At 39.4% G+C, this 19,169-nt stretch overlaps 1 protein-coding gene across 1 annotated transcript in view; it reads right to left on the bottom strand.

The window, feature by feature from the left end:
- The window catches only part of VPS50 (VPS50 subunit of EARP/GARPII complex), a 994,344-nt gene that overhangs the window by 112,914 nt on the left and 862,261 nt on the right, over positions 1 to 19,169 (bottom strand). Inside the window, exon 24 of the mRNA XM_053714049.1 lies at positions 636 to 732. Within this exon, the coding sequence (XP_053570024.1) occupies positions 636 to 732 (97 nt within the window). The remainder of the gene's footprint in view (positions 1 to 635; positions 733 to 19,169) is intronic.

The following is a 19,169-nucleotide window of genomic DNA, read 5'->3' as shown; positions in this document are numbered from 1 at the left end:
TGTGACTGGGGAAACCACCAAACAAATAGCGTCAATGCATATGATGGATCCTCTGAGTTGCCCAGTTAGCTAGATCCAGTATATGCATAGGCACCATTTGTTTGGTAGTTTCAAAATTTGTGTACCTATCCAAAGGCCAATTTGGAGTTGGGATTTCATTGTTCCACAGGATATGCTATGTGGCACCCCCATTTGTGTCTGCTGTTTGTGAGGCTTGATCCATAGTTTGTTGTGGAGTGAAGTGACTGACCACCTGTGGTTTTAGATTTTGGGACTCTCGAAGGGGGCTCCATCACTTATGATCTACTAAGTTGAATGCCTTTGAGAGGACTATAGAGACTTTGATTGGCATATTTATGGTCTGTTATATATAAAGGAATGATTTTTGTGTGATCCGTGAATTCTATTTAATTTTTTTGAAGTGCGTCTTACTTTTATTGATTGGTGAGTCCTATATATTGTTTATTGAGATTAGTAAAGTATTGTTTAAAAAGGTACATGGACTTTTTTTACTTTTGAAATTTGACACTGTAACAAATATACAGAGCCTTTCTGACATCCTTTCTAGGTCAATCCCAAGTCTTCCATTACACTGGAGTTTGCAAATGGGCATTGAAAAAGCTTCTCTTTCTCACCTGTGAATAGAATTGCTGGAGGAAAGGTTTTTTAGCTGCAGGCATCACGGAATCAAGATGTGTTTGTAGAAATTCAAACTGCTCAGCCAAGAAAACTCTGAAAGAAAGCAACAGTATACTAATATTATTAATATGTAATATAGGAAAATCATTAAACCAAATATTTTTTATTTGATTTATAAATTTCTAATTGCTGCATTTTACTTTTTAGTAGATCAAAGTGAAAAGCTTTGAAATACAAAAGGTCTTAATAAAACAATAGTCCTATCAATAAAGGTAACTACTGTATTTGTTTAAGATGCCCATTTAAAATACTTGTAATGGTATGAGATAAATCTCAGTAATCTGAACAAAAATTGGTTAATAAAAGAGAAACACAAAACATCAGTCATATAATCAAACAACAAAATATGAGCATTGCAACTGTGCATGCACTTTATAGGTTAGCAACACTAGAACACACACACTGTGACTATTCTTTATAATTTTATAAATTAATGAATAAATAAAATAAAAGTTTGGATACTGTATTCCAACACAATATTAAATGGCAAAAGCTAACATTAAATCTAGGAAATAAATAGACATGAAAGCCAAAATGTTTCTTTCATGTTTCAGATAGAGCTCACAGTACACACTGGGAGCTATAGCTAGACCAAAAGGGAAGGCCACAAACTGATAAGCAAATTTCAGGAACTCGACATGATCCCTGTGAATATGGATATGCAAATAAGCATTTTTCAAGCCCTCCTACACTAAAGAAAGTAAAGTGCAAACTGTCAGGAATATGTACAATATTCTGATATCCATAGCGGCTTGAAAATTACCCTCTTTCTTTGGAACTATAAATAGATTTGAACTAAACCTCTTATTTAATTCTGAAGTTAGAACGGGAGGAATCACTCCAATTAATTCCAGATCTCCTAAACAAGTCAAGAAAGCTTGTGCCTTCAAATAATCTTGAGGCACTCGAGACATGAATAATCTTCCCTTAGGATGCCTTGAATGAAAGCATATTCGATATCCCTGGGAAATTATTTGAAATACCCAGGGATACTTAGCAGATTTCTTCCAAGCCTTCAGAAAAAGACTATCTGCCCCCCCCCCCACCAGAAACAGCTCTGGTTTAGGGGCTGTACCTTTATGCAGTCTTGAAGGCTGGAATAGACTTCTTGGACTGTTTGTTTTTGGAACAAGATGGGCTGGACATCCAGCAAGATTTAGAGTAGCCAGAACTCTGGGCAGAGGTGGAAGCTTTCACAGCCTTACCTTGCTTACCCTTACATTTTTTATCTTGGGGAAAAAAAAATCTCCCTTATCCCCAGTGACTGTAGCAATATTACTATCTAGTATATGCCCAAAAAGCAATTTATCTTGGAAGGGGAGAGAAAGAAATCTGCATTTAGATACCATCTCAGCAGACCAAGATATCAGCCACAAAGTAAGTAAAGCTAAACAGCTAATACAGCATTCTTAGTAATAATTTTAAATAATTTCCACTGCTGCATCACAAATAAAGGAATTTGCTGTTCTCAGGAAATTAATGCATTTCTGAATCTCATCCAAAGTGGTTTTCCCAGAACCAAGTACTGAAAGGTTGTCATACCAAAGAGCAGTAGCAGCAGCTACGCATGAAACACTGCCTGAAGGTTGAAACAAAAAGCAACACAGATGAAAGGATTGCCTCTGAAAACTGTTTTGTATCTAAAGGATGCTTATAAGAGAAACTATCATCTAACGGAATAGTGGTACTCCTGACAAGAATGGAAAAAGCAGCATTCACCTTAGGAATAGTTCCCAAATCTCTGTATTAACAGAAGGAAGAGGAAACAGAGATTTAAACTTGATTGAACAAAAGGAATACCTGTCTTTTGTAATCCCTTTAGAAATAAGTTCAAAAACTGAGTCAGGCATGGGAAAAGAGGAAGGCTGTTTGGGAGTCAATCTTCCTAATTGGTTGCTTACCTGTAGCAGGACAATCTTACCTCTAAAGCAATTAAAAGTTTCTGCACTAAAGCCTGAATATGCTCAAGTCTGAAATTCAAGGATGCATCCTTTGCCACAGCAGCCGGGAAACTATCCTTAGAATAAGAGTCCTGAGAGTAAGAAAAACCCCTATTATCAATGGGTAACTTAGAGGGAACACTCCTTAGGGAAGTCCATGATCAGCTATAGGCTAAAGAAAGACTAGCTTCAAATCCTTGTAAACATCTGTGTTAAACAGCTTTAAGGAAAGATAGTTAAAATCGTGTGAATACACTCCTTAAGTTTAAGAGAAAGTTCAAATGAACACTCCTGGAAGCAACTTTGATAGGGTAAAAACACTTCACACTCTGAAGCGCAGCAAAACTCTGTTTACGGTTAAAATCCATACAAAGTAAATACAAACTGGTAGGAGTTAAAGCATAAGAGGATCTCACTCCCAGAAAATCAGCTGATAGACCAAAGGCCTGAGCTGCACTAGTTTGCTCCATAGTAAAGAGTAAGTAAAAATTTGCAGAAGACGAATACAAAATTTGACTTTTCCTATTTTTAAAGGGATACTAAACCCACATTTTTTTTTCTTTAATGATTCAGATAGAGCATGCAATTTTAAGCAACTTCTAATTTACTCCTTCTATCATTTTGTATTCATTCTCTTGCTATCTTTATTTAAAAGTAGGAATTTAAATCTTAGGAGCTAGCCCATTCTAGGTTCAGCACCATGGGATAGCGCTTGGTATTGGTGGATACAGTTAGCAAACCAATAAGCAAGCATAACCCAGGTTCTCAACCAAAAATAGGCAAGCTCTTAAGCTTTACATTCCTGCTTTTTAAATAAAGATAGCAAGAGAACAAAGAAAAATTGATAATAGGAGTAAATTAGAAAGTTGCTTAAAATTGCATGCTCTAGGGTTCCGGTGGAGGAGGAGTCAGACAGGTGTTGCTGAGCTCACACCTCCAGTCCTGCAATTCCTGGCGGTGGACATCTTCGCGCCTTACCCCAGATTCTGGGGCTGCTGTAGAGGACAGTCAGTAAAAACGCCTCTGGAACCCTATTTGGTGGACTACCAACCCACTGAAACATATCTTGAGTCTACTTTGCATGTTCCAACTAACCTACATGTTCCTGAGAGAAGTGTGATACGCTACCTGTATCTCAGCCTCAAGACAATATTCCTCATTTTCCCTCCCCTGGAGGAGATGCGCTAGTTGGGTGATTACCAATCCCTCCCCCCCCCCCGTGCCTGCTCCCCCCGCCAGGTCAACTCTAGGAACTAAGTGTGTCCCGAACATCTATAATCCTACCTGTTGCTCCGCTGAAGATCTTTTCACTGCCGGTCTGCTGCTTCTGTTACCGGGTAACTGTCCCACCCCCTCCTCCACCGGTGCTGCGTGGGAGGGAGTCGGGCTCAATTCTGAGCAGAGGACCGGGTAAGGAACTTGTCCACTTCGCTGGTGCTAGTGCATGACGCGGCCCCCCTCTCCCCTCCCACCGATGCTGCGAGAGGGGAGTTGAGGTCGGAGCCGCGGAAGGAGGCGTAAAGTGAAACGCCTGAAGGTGGCCCCACTGCGACTGGACCTACATCACAGTGACCTACGCGCTGATGAAGACATCGGCGGGTGAGCAGGCAGCACAAGAGGGGGTGAGTCACTCAGAACTGTCCTACTGACATTTTTCGTACATATAATCGGAACTGTATGCTGGCCCTATACTGTGATCCTTAGCCCGAGCCTTGGAAAATATAGATCAGTGGGAATTGGCGGCATACTGAAAGGGTTATTCTACAGAGGAACCCACTCTTCCTGTATGAGAAGCGGGCTACAGGGAAAGGAAAGCAGGGGGAAGAGAAAAGGGAAGGAGAACAGGCGGAGAGATGAGGGGGAAGAAAGGAAGGAAAGACTGTCACTCTTAACATAGACGGGGCAGACAGACTATAAAAGATTGCTGATCCTAGAAGAGGAGATTAAGTTAATCAAGAGGCCCCTTCGCTGCTATACTTTGTTTCAGAGACTTGGATATTGGTTATTGTGTTAGCAACAAATCCTATTTCTGATAAATTGGCTGCAATATGATTTTCTCTAAATTGGGATGATTGTTATATAGTCAAAACACTGGCAAAATTGTTATTTTTGTTTCTATGCGAATGGAACTTTTTTGTTGTCTTTTTTTTTTATTTTTTTATTTTTCTCATTCATTTTATTGCTACATAAAAAATATAAGCACTCAAATGGGGCATAGACAGTAATTTTTTAGCTTATTATTAACTGCAGAAATTAATACCTGCAAAAAGGGTGAAAATTCGTTATATTTTTGCAATAAAAAACTGCTGTCTAACCCCCTAAGGTGCTAAAGGTATATACCTGTTCATAAATGTGCTTGAGTTTGTATGAGGGACAGGATAGCTTTAACTTAAAGGGACACTAAACCCAAATTTTTTCTTTTATGATTCAGATAGAGAATACCATTTTAAACAACTTTCAAATTTACTTCTATTATCTAATTTGCTTCATTTTTTAGATATCCTTTGTTGAAGAAAGAGCAATGCACATGGGAGAGCCAATCACAGGAGGCATCTATGTGCAGCAACCAATCAGCAGCTACTGAGCCTATCTAGATATGCTTTTCAGCTAAGAATATCAAGAGAGTGAGGCAAATTAGATAATAGAAGTAAATTAGAAAGTTGTTTAAAACGGCATGCTCTTTCTAAATCATGAAAGAAAAAAATTGGGTTTCATGTCCCTTTAATTTTCTCTGTACCTCCTTACCCTGCCTAAAACATTCTATAGCATAATCTTGTGCTTGCATATTTAGGACCAGTCTAGTGGGCTGATAATTTGTTTTCTTTCTTTTTTTCATTATCTCCTTTGCCTTTTCTTTATTACTTAACCCCTTAATGACCGAGGACGTGCAGGGTACGTCCTCAAAAAAAAGGCAGTTAACGCCTGAGGACGTACCCTGCACGTCCTCGGTGTGGAAAGCAGCTGGAAGCGATCCTGCTCGCTTCCAGCTGCTTTCCGGTTATTGCAGTGATGCCTCGATATGGAGGCATCCTGCAATAACCATACATGGCCATCCGATGCAGAGAGAGCCACTCTGTGGCCCTCTCTGCACCGGACATCGATGGCCGGTATCGTTGGTGGGTGGGAGCCGAATTGGGAGGCGGGTGGGCGGCCATCGGTGTTGCGCGTGACGTCACGGGGGGCGGGATCGGGACCGTCGGGGGCGCGCACGGGCGCGCGCGCGTGCAGGGGGGGGGGGGGGGGGCGCGTGCACGGGGCGGGAGCGGGTGGGAACCGCTACACTACAGAAAAGTAAAAAAGTAAAAGTAAAAAAAAAATGAAATAAACTTTTTTTCAAAACCATCTAAGGGATCTGGAAGGGGTGGGGGGTTGGTCTTGGGGGGGGGGGAAGCTACACTACAGAAAAGGGACATATTTTATTTAAAAAAAAAGCATTTTTTTTCACTAAACTGGGTACTGGCAGACAGCTGCCAGTACCCAAGATGGCGCACATTAAGTCAGAGGGGGAGGGTTAGAGAGCTGTTTAGTGGGGGATCAGTGAGGTTGGGGGCTAAGGGGGATCCCTACACAGAAGCATATGTAAATATGCTAACAAAAAATGCACAAAAAAGCCCAAATATACCTTTTATTTTAGTACTGGCAGAGTTTCTGCCAGTACTTAAGATGGCGGGGACATTTGTGGGGTAGGGGAGGGAAGAGAGATGTTTGGGAGGGATCAGGGGGTCTGATGTTTCAGGTGGGAGGCTGATCTTTACACTAAAGCTAAAATTAACCCTGCAAGCTCCCTACAAGCTACCTAATTAACCCCTTCACTGCTAGCCATAATACACGTGTGATGCGCAGCGCCATTTAGCAGCATTCTAATTACCAAAAAGCAACTCCAAAGTCATATATGTCTGCTATTTCTGAACAAAGGGGATCCCAGAGAAGCATTTACAACCATTTGTGCCATAATTGCACAAGCTGTTTGTAAATTATTTCAGTGAGAAACCTAAAATTGTGAAAAATGTTACGTTTTTTTTAATTTGATCGCATTTGGCGGTGAAATGGTGGCATGAAATATACCAAAATGGGCCTAGATCAATACTTGGGGTTGTCTACTACACTACACTAAAGCTAAAATTACCCCAAAAAGCTCCTTACATGCTCCCTAATTAACCCCTTCACTGCTGGGCATAATACACGTGTGGTGCGCAGTGGCATTTAGCGGCCTTCTAATTACCAAAAAGCAATGCCAAAGCCATATATGTCTGCTATTTCTGAACAAAGGGGATCCCAGAGAAGAATTTACAACCATTTATGCCATAATTGCACAAGCAGTATGTAAATAATTTCAGTGAGAAACTGAAAGTTTGTGAAAAAATTTGTGAAAAAGTGAACAATTTTTTGTATTTGATCGCATTTGGCGGTGAAATGGTGGCATGAAATATACCAAAATGGGCCTAGATCAATAATTTGGGATGTCTTCTAAAAAAAAATATATACATGTCAATGGATATTCAGGGATTCCTGAAAGATATTAGTGTTCTAATGTAACTAGCGTTAATTTTGAAAAAAATGGTTTGAAAATAGCAAAGTGCTACTTGTATTTATGGCCCTATAAGTTACAAAAAAAGCAAAGAAGATGTAAACATTGGGTATTTCTAAACTCAGGACAAAATTTAGAAACAATTTAGCATGGGTGTTTTTTGGTGGTTGTAGATATGTAACAGATTTTGGGGTTCAAAGTTAGAAAAAGTGTGTTTTTTTCCATTTTTCCTCATATTTTATAATTTTTTTTATAGTAAATGATAAGATATGATGAAAATAATGGTATTTTTAGAAAGTCCATTTAATGGCGAGAAAAACGGTATATAATATGTGTGGGTACAGTAAATGAGTAAGAGGAAAATTTCAGCTAAACACAAACACCGCAGAAATGTAAAAATAGCCTTGGTCCCAAACGGACAGAAAATGGAAAAGTGCTCTGGTCACTAAGGGGTTAAACTGTTCCTACTCAGAGGCTGAAAGCCTTAGGTCACTGCACGATAAAAGATACTGAATTACAAGGAAGTAACTCTATGTTTAGAGTCGGGCAATAGTTTCCTGTCTTAACTTACTATGTAACCTTGACTAGTATTAACTCATATAAGTACTGAACATCAGAGTACAAGGCTGCAACAAGACTGCAGACAACTTGTGCTCACAGCACTTAGGAGGTGTCTCATTGGTTCACAGGTGCTATTGCCCCTGTAAACACTCTAACTCAATGACTGAAAATAGCAAGGCTATTAAAATTTAAAATGGCAACTGAACAAATGAATAACATATAGGACTAACCTAAACATTAAAGCCCTCTCATAACCCTTACTGGAATTATAGATAAAATAATTATCTATCTATATACATTAACTACTGAAATCTCACTGGAAAGGCTAACTGCTTACATATTAGAAAAAGATACTAAAACTTTGTACTGTTACTTTTTTTGTCTCTTTTCTCACTGAACCTCAACCAGTAGTGGTAATTTTACCCACTTAAATAATTTAGGGCGCCACAATACACAGCCCGCTACATCCAAATTGGAGCATTTATAGCGCTCACTTGTATTCACAATTAGGGGTCACCTTCTCCCCTTCCATCACAGTTTGCCTAATTTTTCCCCCTCTTTTTTCCCTTACACTGTAGTGGTAATTTTCACTCAATTTAGTAAATTAGGGTGTCACAGTACACAACATGTCACTTTAAGAACTGGCGCATTTACTGCGCCTATTCGTCCTAGGCACAACTAGGGATCACTAATCCTCTCCCTCCTTCACTTGCTTCTCTTCCTCTTCCCTTTTTTTTTTTTGTTGTTGTTGTTTCCTCACAACTTCTTATCAGTATTCACAAATTCACATTGCACAGGTGGTTAATATAATACACAGTCTACTGCCTTAGATTAGGCGTAGCTACAAGCGCTTTTACGCTGTAACCTCACTCACAGAGATCACTCATTTTTTCCTTCCTCCCTTCTTTTTGTTCTTTTTTTTATTACCATACCACAACTGGTGGATGGATAAGTTCCTTGCAATCCCTGCCAAAACATCTTCTCCAACAATGGCAGGCAGACAAAGAGATAGGAAACCTAAGGGCACACAGGACCCAACAGCTGATGTTCAATCAGCTCTATCAAATACAGCCCTACCCGAAGTATTAAATGTTCAAAGTTTAGTTACCAGCATCTCTGAAGCCCTCTCTCCTAAATTTGATGCGCTAAGGATGGAGATCAAACAGGACATCTCCTCCTTGTTGCAAGAAATTAGACAATTCTCCTCTAGAATGCAGGAGGTTGAGCAGAGAGTGTCTGATCTAGAAGACATGACAGTGTCGCAAGGTACCAAGCTTGATAATATCTGCAGTAACACCCAAAAAAATTTCTCGAGGCTGGAAGACCTAGAAAATCGTAGTAGGAGAAATAATATCAGGATAATAGGTCTTCCAGAGGAGAAACAATATGAAGACCTAGCCCTTTTTGTTTCTGACACTTTGAAGACAGCTCTTAAACTCCCATCCTTGTATCATAGTATCCTGGTAGAGAGGGCCCATAGGCTGGGACCACCACAAACAGTTAAAAATGCTAATAGGCCTAGACCAGTCATTGTAAAATTACTCAATTACCAAGACAAAGTTTCCTTACTACAACACTTTCGTAAAAGTCAACCTCTTATCATCAATTGTCTTTTTTCTTTTTTTTTTCTTGGTAGAGAGGGTCTTTTTTCTTTCTTTTTTTTTCCTGGTAGAGAGGGCCCATAGGCTGGGACCACCACAAACAGTTAAAAATGCTAATAGGCCTAGACCAGTCATTGTAAAATTACTCAATTACCAAGACAAAGTTTCCTTACTACAACACTGAAACAGCCTCCAAGAGGAGAGACCTGGCACCCATATGCACCAAATTTATAAAATCTGGATTAAATGCAACTATAATGTATCCAGCTAAACTTAAAGTAACTGTAGAAGGAACAGTACATTACTTCCTGGAGGCACATGCAGCCGAGAAATTCATTTTCATCCTTAGACTCAGTAGCAGCAGAGGGAACAGCCCCTACTTAGACAAAGCAGGCTCAATAAACGGGGCGATCCCTTAAACGGGGACAGATGGGGCAACCAGGGCAATTGCTGGGTCCTCCCCCTTCCTTTTTCCAAAATTTTTTTTTTTTCCCTCTCGTTTTTTATTTTTCCCCCTTTATTTTTTATTTATTTATTATTATTTTTTTTCTTCCCTCTTTCTCTCCCCTTCACCCCCCCTACAGATAAACCTTGAAGATACAAAAGAATAGAAAAACTTAGAATAATATCATGGAATGTGGGAGGGATCTCTACTCCCATTAAACGAAAAACCATATTGACGCAATTAAGGAAATTTCAGACGGACATAGGGTTAATTCAAGAAACACATCTAAATTCAGAGGAATCTTGCAAGCTTAGAGCCTCATGGGTCAGTGAAGTATTCTACTCGCCTAGTGTTGGCAGAAAAAGGGGAGTGGCCATTTTAATTGGGAAAAGGGCTCAACTTGAGGTGGTTCACTGTGAGCCTGATCCGGAGGGAAGATTTGTTCTGCTAAAAGTAAGAATCGCCCAGGAAATCTATACGATTTGTAATATTTATGGGCCTAATACATTTGACCCAGAGTTTTGGAATAGAATACAATCTAAACTCCTTCTGTACAGTCAGGGGCATTTAATTATGGGAGGCGATTTCAATATGGCCCCGCAGTGCCCGCTAGACAGGCTCCGAGAAGCCATGAAACAGAAAAAACAGAAAAAGGATAATCTAGAAGCCAAATTGCTTAAGAAAATAAAGCAAAACTTAGCACTTCATGACATTTGGAGAACCCAGAACCCGGACATTCAGGAATTTACTTGTCTCTCAAAAGCGCACAAAACTCTCTCTCGAATAGACCTATTCCTTATAGACGAGCGCCTAGGATCTTCAAGGGTACAAGCAGGAATCCCTCCCATACTATTATCAGACCATAGTCCTATTACATTGGATATTCAGTTTAAACAATCGAGACTTAAATCTTTGCGTTTCTATTTTCCATATTACTTAGTGACAGATATGAAGTTTAAAACCCGTCTTAGATCTAAGTTTGAGGAATTTTTACAGTTTAACTCTGATTACATTGAACTCCCAGAATTGTTCTGGGGAGCTGCTAAAGCGGTGCTCAGAGGTGAAATTCTGGCCTACAATATAGCACTCACCAAGAAATTGAAGCTAAGGGAAAAAGAAATACATAAAGCATTAACCAATGCATATAATAAATTTATGCTCCATAAAAATGCCCTAAATTGGGATAAGTATGTGCAAGCTAAAGAAGTCCGGGATACATTTATTCTGACTCAGCAAACACAGAAAGAATTAAAAATTCAGGCCAAACTGTACAGATTTGGGAACAAGTCTGGAAGGATGTTGGCCAGATTAGTTAATAACGAAAAAAGCATTCCTACATCGAAGAACTCCTGGATAAGGGTGTGCGAATATCAAATCCCGATAAAATTGCAGATGCACTTCTAAAATATTATCAAGATGTATACTCTTGTAAGGGCTATGATCATGATAAATCTGCAGAGTTTTGGAATAAGATCATAAGCCCCTCGGTAACAGATGATTGTATTAATAATCTCAATACCCCTATATCAGCACAAGAAGTAGCCGAGGCAATCTCTAGGCTTCCCATTAATAAGGCAGCGGGTCCGGACGGACTACCTAGTGAATTTTATAAAATACTTTCTTCAGAAATCTCCCCTTACTTAATAAATTTATATAATGATTATTATATTAACGATAAATCAGTAACAGCTTCATTCTCATCTTCTTATACGACCTTAATATTAAAGGGAGGAAAGGATCCGCGGCTCAAATAATCTTATAGGCCAATAGCTTTACTCAATTCAGACTACAAGATTCTAACCTCTATTTTAGCATCCAGGCTACAGCTAATCCTACCAAAAGTAGTCCACACGGACCAAGCTGGCTTCTTAAATGGACGAAATTCCTCGGCTAAAATTAGAGAGGTATTAGTCACGCTGGAATATTTTGAAAAAAACCTGCGGACGGGAGAGGGGAGAGAGGAAATACCTGGTATATCGGATATGGCTATTCTTTCCATTGACGCAGAAAAAGCATTTGACTCTGTCACCTTAACACATCTTTACTGAAATTCGGCATTAAGGGTAAATTCCCTGAATTTGTAGAGAATCTCTATAAATGCTCAGCCACAAGTTTGATAGTCAATGGAGCTGTATCACCACCAATAACCTTGGAAAGAGGAACTCGCCAGGGTTGCCCTCTCTCCCCACTCTTGTTTGATGTGGCTATTGAGCCTTTGGCAATTATGATAAGACAAAGCTTGGAGGGAATAAAGATCTCAAATCATGAGATGAAAATTGGTCTATATGCAGACGATGTTCTGCTGTACTTATCAAATACTAAAATTAACATCCCAAAGCTCATGCAGATAATTGATCATTTTGGTTCCTTTGCAGGATACAAAATAAACGCATCCAAATCAGAAATCTACTGGATTCGTAGGAATAGTGACTCATATATAGATAATCCATTCAAAAGAGTAATAGATTCATTTAAATATTTAGGGATAAATATCCCGAAGAAATCTGATAATTTACATGAACTAAATATACCTCCAATTATCAGACAAATCAAGGAAAAATTCAGAACTTGGCAAAGCTTACCACTTTCAATTTCGGGACGAGTAGCACTGTTTAAAATGGTCCTCCTCCCGAAACTGTTATATACAGGGAGTGCAGAATTATTAGGCAAATTAGTATTTTGACCACATCATCCTCTTTATGCATGTTGTCTTACTCCAAGCTGTATAGGCTCGAAAGCCTACTACCAATTAAGCATATTAGGTGATGTGCATCTCTGTAATGAGAAGGGGTGTGGTCTAATGACATCAACACCCTATATCAGGTGTGCATAATTATTAGGCAACTTCCTTTCCTTTGGCAAAATGGGTCAAAAGAAGGACTTGACAGGCTCAGAAAAGTCAAAAATAGTGAGATATCTTGCAGAGGGATGCAGCACTCTTAAAATTGCAAAGCTTCTGAAGCGTGATCATCGAACAATCAAGCGTTTCATTCAAAATAGTCAACAGGGTCTCAAGAAGCGTGTGGAAAAACCAAGGCGCAAAATAATTGCCCATGAACTGAGAAAAGTCAAGCGTGCAGCTGCCAAGATGCCACTTGCCACCAGTTTGGCCATATTTCAGAGCTGCAACATCACTGGAGTGCCCAAAAGCACAAGGTGTGCAATACTCAGAGACATGGCCAAGGTAAGAAAGGCTGAAAGACGACCACCACTGAACAAGACACACAAGCTGAAACGTCAAGACTGGGCCAAGAAATATCTCAAGACTGATTTTTCTAAGGTTTTATGGACTGATGAAATGAGAGTGAGTCTTGATGGGCCAGATGGATGGGCCCGTGGCTGGATTGGTAAAGGGCAGAGAGCTCCAGTCCGACTCAGACGCCAGCAAGGTGGAGGTGGAGTACTGGTTTGGGCTGGTATCATCAAAGATGAGCTTGTGGGGCCTTTTCGGGTTGAGGATGGAGTCAAGCTCAACTCCCAGTCCTACTGCCAGTTTCTGGAAGACACCTTCTTCAAGCAGTGGTACAGGAAGAAGTCTGCATCCTTCAAGAAAAACATGATTTTCATGCAGGACAATGCTCCATCACACGCGTCCAAGTACTCCACAGCGTGGCTGGCAAGAAAGGGTATAAAAGAAGAAAATCTAATGACATGGCCTCCTTGTTCACCTGATCTGAACCCCATTGAGAACCTGTGGTCCATCATCAAATGTGAAATTTACAAGGAGGGAAAACAGTACACCTCTCTGAACAGTGTCTGGGAGGCTGTGGTTGCTGCTGCACGCAATGTTGATGGTGAACAGATCAAAACACTGACAGAATCCATGGATGGCAGGCTTTTGAGTGTCCTTGCAAAGAAAGGTGGCTATATTGGTCACTGATTTGTTTTTGTTTTGTTTTTGAATGTCAGAAATGTATATTTGTGAATGTTGAGATGTTATATTGGTTTCACTGGTAAAAATAAATAATTGAAATGGGTATATATTTGTTTTTTGTTAAGTTGCCTAATAATTATGCACAGTAATAGTCACCTGCACACACAGATATCCCCCCAAAATAGCTATAACTAAAAACAAACTAAAAACTACTTCCAAAACTATTCAGCTTTGATATTAATGAGTTTTTTGGGTTCATTAAGAACATGGTTGTTGTTCAATAATAAAATTAATCCTCAAAAATACAACTTGCCTAATAATTCTGCACTCCCTGTATACTTCAGAATGTCCCAGTTATTCTTTTTGAAAAGGATGTACGGCTGATCAACTGTTTAACTAGTCAATTTCTTTGGTAGGGGAAAAAAGCACGAATATCTATTAACAAGCTTTCTCTTTCATGCGGGCTGGGAGGTCTGGCACTCCCAGATATTAGGGCATACAACCTTAGCTTCTTGGCACGTATAGCGACTGGCTGGATTCTGTCTAAAGACTATATTTTAAATAATCATTTTGAAACTAATGTCTGTGACCCCTACCTCCCCTTAGCACTACTACATTCCCCTCCTAAAGAGGTACCTCCAGAAATTAAAAAGCTTAAAACCATCCTCAATCCTATCAAGGCATGGTGGAAAATATCAAAGCTCCTTTCTATTAACCCTAAGGTTACAAATTACCTTCCCCTGATAGGGAACCCAAAATTCCAACCCGGACTACATTCTGAGGTTTTTAACAGATGGCATAACTCTGGATTAAATAAAATGATCTTATTAATAGATAATGATAGAAAATCCATTAAAACATTTGAAAAACTAAAAGGAGAATATAACCTACCGAATAAAGATTTCTTTGCCTATTTGCAGATAAGGCATTTTCTTTCTGAAATTATTAGAGAGGAAGGTTGGTGTTGGAAGCTAGGTAAACTTGAAAATTGGATTACACTTATGAATACTGACCGGATGTCTATTTCTGTGTGCTATCATCTTCTGGGTGTCAATAGGGGCAACTTAAATCTGGCAAGACTTGCCTCAACATGGGCCTCACTGTCAGAGCAGAACAGGGTGAACTCAAAAACTCTGCAATATCCCATAAATAAAGTGGCAAAGATAACTCTCTCTGCCACATGGCGGGAAGCACACATTAAAGTGCTCCTTAGAGCATATTTTACTCCGGAAAAGGGCCGCAGGGTACACAACTCAGGCTTTGACAAATGTCCTAAATGCTCACTCCCAGCAGCTGACATTGAGCACATGTTTTAGTTCTGTCCAAAAGTGAGAAACACTTGGCGTAAGTTAGAATACTGGCTGAATAGGGTACTGAAAATTCCCTCAGTAACCCTTACCCTATATCAGATCATATTATGTATTGACAATTTAAATAAGCGGCATCCTAACGACAAACTCATCTCCATCTCTATCTTAGCTACCAGATATTTGATTTGTAAAAAATGGAAAATGCGCTCTGTATCTAGTGTGTCTGAAATTAAGAATTGTTTGAAAAAACAATGTTTATTAGAACAGAAGGACACAGACATAGATAATGAAGAAGACATAAGGATTTTTTTTAATAAATGGGCACTATATATTAAGTCACTCTCTGAAAATGAAAGAGAATATATGATTCTTCCTTTTCAAAATTCGGAACTAATTCTGTTAGGTATCTGGTAGATGGGGTGGTGGGGGACATGAGAGAGAGTTTCTTCTACCTGTTTTTTTTTTTTTCCTTCTCTCTCCCTTTTTGTTTGTTTGTTTATGTGTTTTGTTTTGTTGGTCTTCCTACCAAAAAAAAAAAAAAGAAAAAACCCAACATAAGGTGATTTAAGGTATTAGTGTTTGTTTTTTGGACTTTAAGAAAAGTAATCTCTTCTTGGAGAAGACTAGATGCCATCAAATATAATCTGCTCATTTTTTTTTTTTCTCTTTCTTTTCTTTTTGGGCTGAAATTATGTGAACCTTCAGATGATGATAACTCTTTTTTGTTGTTCTTCTTTTTTTTGATGTGAGCCAAGTCCGTATTATTGTATACCATTACTTTTTGTTGGTTAATAAAGAATAAATTTAAAAAAAAACACATAATTTATGTAAGAACTTACCTGATAAATTCATTTCTTTCATATTAGCAAGAGTCCATGAGCTAGTGACGTATGGGATATACATTCCTACCAGGAGGGGCAAAGTTTCCTAAACTTCAAAATGCCTATAAATACACCCCTCACCACACCCACAAATCAGTTTAACGAATAGCCAAGAAGTGGGGTGATAAGAAAAAAGTGCGAAAGCATAAAAAATAAGGAATTGGAATAATTGTGCTTTATACAAAAAAAATCATAACCACCACAAAAAAGGGTGGGCCTCATGGACTCTTGCTAATATGAAAGAAATTAATTTATCAGGTAAGTTCTTACATAAATTATGTTTTCTTTCATGTAATTAGCAAGAGTCCATGAGCTAGTGACGTATGGTATAATGACTACCCAAGATGTGGATCTTTCCACGCAAGAGTCACTAGAGAGGGAGGGATAAAATAAAGACAGCCAATTCCGCTGAAAAATAATCCACACCCAAAATAAAGTTTAAATTATAAGCAGAAGATTCAAACTGAAACGGCTGCCTGAAGTACTTTTCTACCAAAAACAGCTTCAGAAGAAGAAAACACATCAAAATGGTAGAATTTAGTAAAAGTATGCAAAGAAGACCAAGTTGCTGCTTTGCAAATCTGATCAACCGAAGCTTCATTCCTAAACGCCCAGGAAGTAGAAACTGACCTAGTAGAATGAGCTGTAATCCTTTGAGGCGGAGTTTTACCCGACTCGACATAAGCATGATGAATTAAAGATTTCAACCAAGATGCCAAAGAAATGGCAGAGGCCTTCTGACCTTTCCTAGAACCGGAAAAGATAACAAATAGACTAGAAGTCTTTCGGAAATTCTTAGTAGCTTCAACATAATATTTCAAAGCTCTAACAACATCCAAAGAATGCAATGATCTCTCCTTAGAATTCTTAGGATTAGGACACAATGAAGAAACCACAATTTCTCTACTAATGTTGTTAGAATTCACAACCTTAGGTAAAAATTTAAAAGAAGTTCGCAACACCGCCTTATCCTGATGAAAAATCAGAAAAGGAGACTCACAAGAAAGAGCAGATAATTCAGAAACTCGTCTGGCAGAAGAGATAGCCAAAAGGAACAAAACTTTCCAAGAAAGTAATTTGATGTCCAACGAATGCATAGGTTCAAACGGAGGAGCTTGAAGAGCCCCCAGAACCAAATTCAAACTCCAAGGAGGAGAAATTGACTTAATGACAGGTTTTATACGAACCAAAGCTTGTACAAAACAATGAATATCAGGAAGATTAGCAATCTTTCTGTGAAAAAGAACAGAAAGAGCAGAGATTTGTCCTTTCAAGGAACTTGCAGACAAACCTTTATCCAAACCATCCTGAAGAAATTGTAAAATTCTCGGAATTCTAAAAGAATGCCAGGAAAAATGATGAGAAAGACACCAAGAAATATAAGTCTTCCAGACTCTATAATATATCTCCCTAGATACAGATTTACGAGCCTGTAACATAGTATTAATGACAGAGTCAGAGAAACCTCTTTGAATAAGAATCAAGCGTTCAATCTCCATACCTTTAAATTTAAGGATTTGAGATCCTGATGGAAAAAAGGACCTTGCGACAAAAGGTCTGGTCTTAACGGAAGAGTCCACGGTTGGCAAGAGGCCATCCGGACAAGATCCGCATACCAAAACCTGTGAGGCCATGCTGGAGCTACCAGCAGAACAAACGAGCATTCCTTCAGAATCTTGGAGATTACTCTTGGAAGAAGAACTAGAGGCGGAAAGATATAGGCAGGATGATACTTCCAAGGAAGTGACAATGCATCCACTGCTTCCGCTTGAGGATCCCTGGATCTGGACAGATACCTGGGAAGTTTCTTGTTTAGATGAGAGGCCATCAGATCTATTTCTGGAAGTCCCCACATTTGAACAATCTGAAGAAATACCTCTTGGTGAAGAGACCATTCGCCCGGATGTAACGTTTGGCGGCTGAGATAATCCGCTTCCCAATTGTCTATACCTGGGATATGAACCGCAGAAACTAGACAGGAGCTGGATTCCGCCCATACCAGAATTCGAGATACTTCCTTCATAGCCAGAGGACTGTGAGTCCCTCCTTGATGATTGATGTATGCCACAGTTGTGACATTGTCTGTCTGAAAACAAATGAACGATTCTCTCTTTAGAAGAGGCCATGACTGAAGAGCTTTGAAAATTGCACGGAGTTCCAAAATATTGATCGGTAATCTCACCTCCTGAGATTCCCAAACCCCTTGTGCTGTCAGAGACCCCCAAACAGCTCCCCAACCTGTCAGACTTGCATCTGTTGAAATTACAGTCCAGGTCGGAAGAACAAAAGAAGCCCCCTGAACTAAACGATGGTGATCTGTCCACCACATCAGAGAGTCGTACAATCGGTGTTAAAGATATTAATTGAGATATCTTTGTGTAATCCCTGCACCACTGGTTCAGCATACAGAGCTGAAGAGGTCGCATGTGAAAACGAGCAAAGGGGATCGCGTCCGATGCTGCAGTCATAAGACCTAGAATTTCCATGCATAAAGCTACCGAAGGGAATGATTGTGACTGAAGGTTTCGACAAGCTGATATCAACTTTAGACGTCTCTTGTCTGTCAAAGACAGAGTCATGGACACTGAATCTATCTGAAAACCTAAAAAGGTTACCCTTGTCTGAGGAATCAATGAACTTTTTGGTAAATTGATCCTCCAACCATGATCTTGAAGAAACAACACAAGTCGATTCATATGAGATTCTACTAAATGTGAAGACTGAGCAAGTACCAAGATATCGTCCAAATAAGGAAATACCACAATACCCTGTTCTCTGATTACAGACAGAAGGGCACCGAGAACCTTTGTAAAAATTCTTGGAGCTGTAGCTAGGCCAAACGGTAGAGCCACAAACTGGTAATGCTTGTCTAGGAAAGAGAATCTCAGAAACTGATAGTGATCTGGATGAATCGGAATATGCAGATATGCATCCTGTAAATCTATTGTGGACATATAATGCTCTTGCTGAACAAAAGGCAGGATAGTCCTTACAGTTACCATTTTGAATGTTGGTATCCTTACATAACGATTCAATATTTTTAGATCCAGAACTGGTCTGAAGGAATTCTCCTTCTTTGGTACAATGAAGAGATTTGAATAAAACCCCAGCCCCTGTTCCAGAACTGGAACTGGTATAATTACTCCAGCCAACTCTAGATCTGAAACACATTTCAGAAATGCTTGAGCCTTCGCTAGGTTTACTGGGACACGGGAAAGAAAAAATCTCTTTGCAGGAGGCCTTATCTTGAAGCCAATTCTGTACCCTTTTGAAACAATGTTCTGAATCCAGAGATTGTGAACGGAATTGAACCAAATTTCTTTGAAAAAA

The sequence above is a fragment of the Bombina bombina genome, chromosome 5, assembly GCF_027579735.1.
Source record: "Bombina bombina isolate aBomBom1 chromosome 5, aBomBom1.pri, whole genome shotgun sequence".
Classification (NCBI taxonomy): Eukaryota; Metazoa; Chordata; class Amphibia; order Anura; family Bombinatoridae; genus Bombina; species Bombina bombina.
Note: the sequence above shows the minus strand (reverse complement) of the source record. Positions and strands in the feature narration are given on the sequence as shown.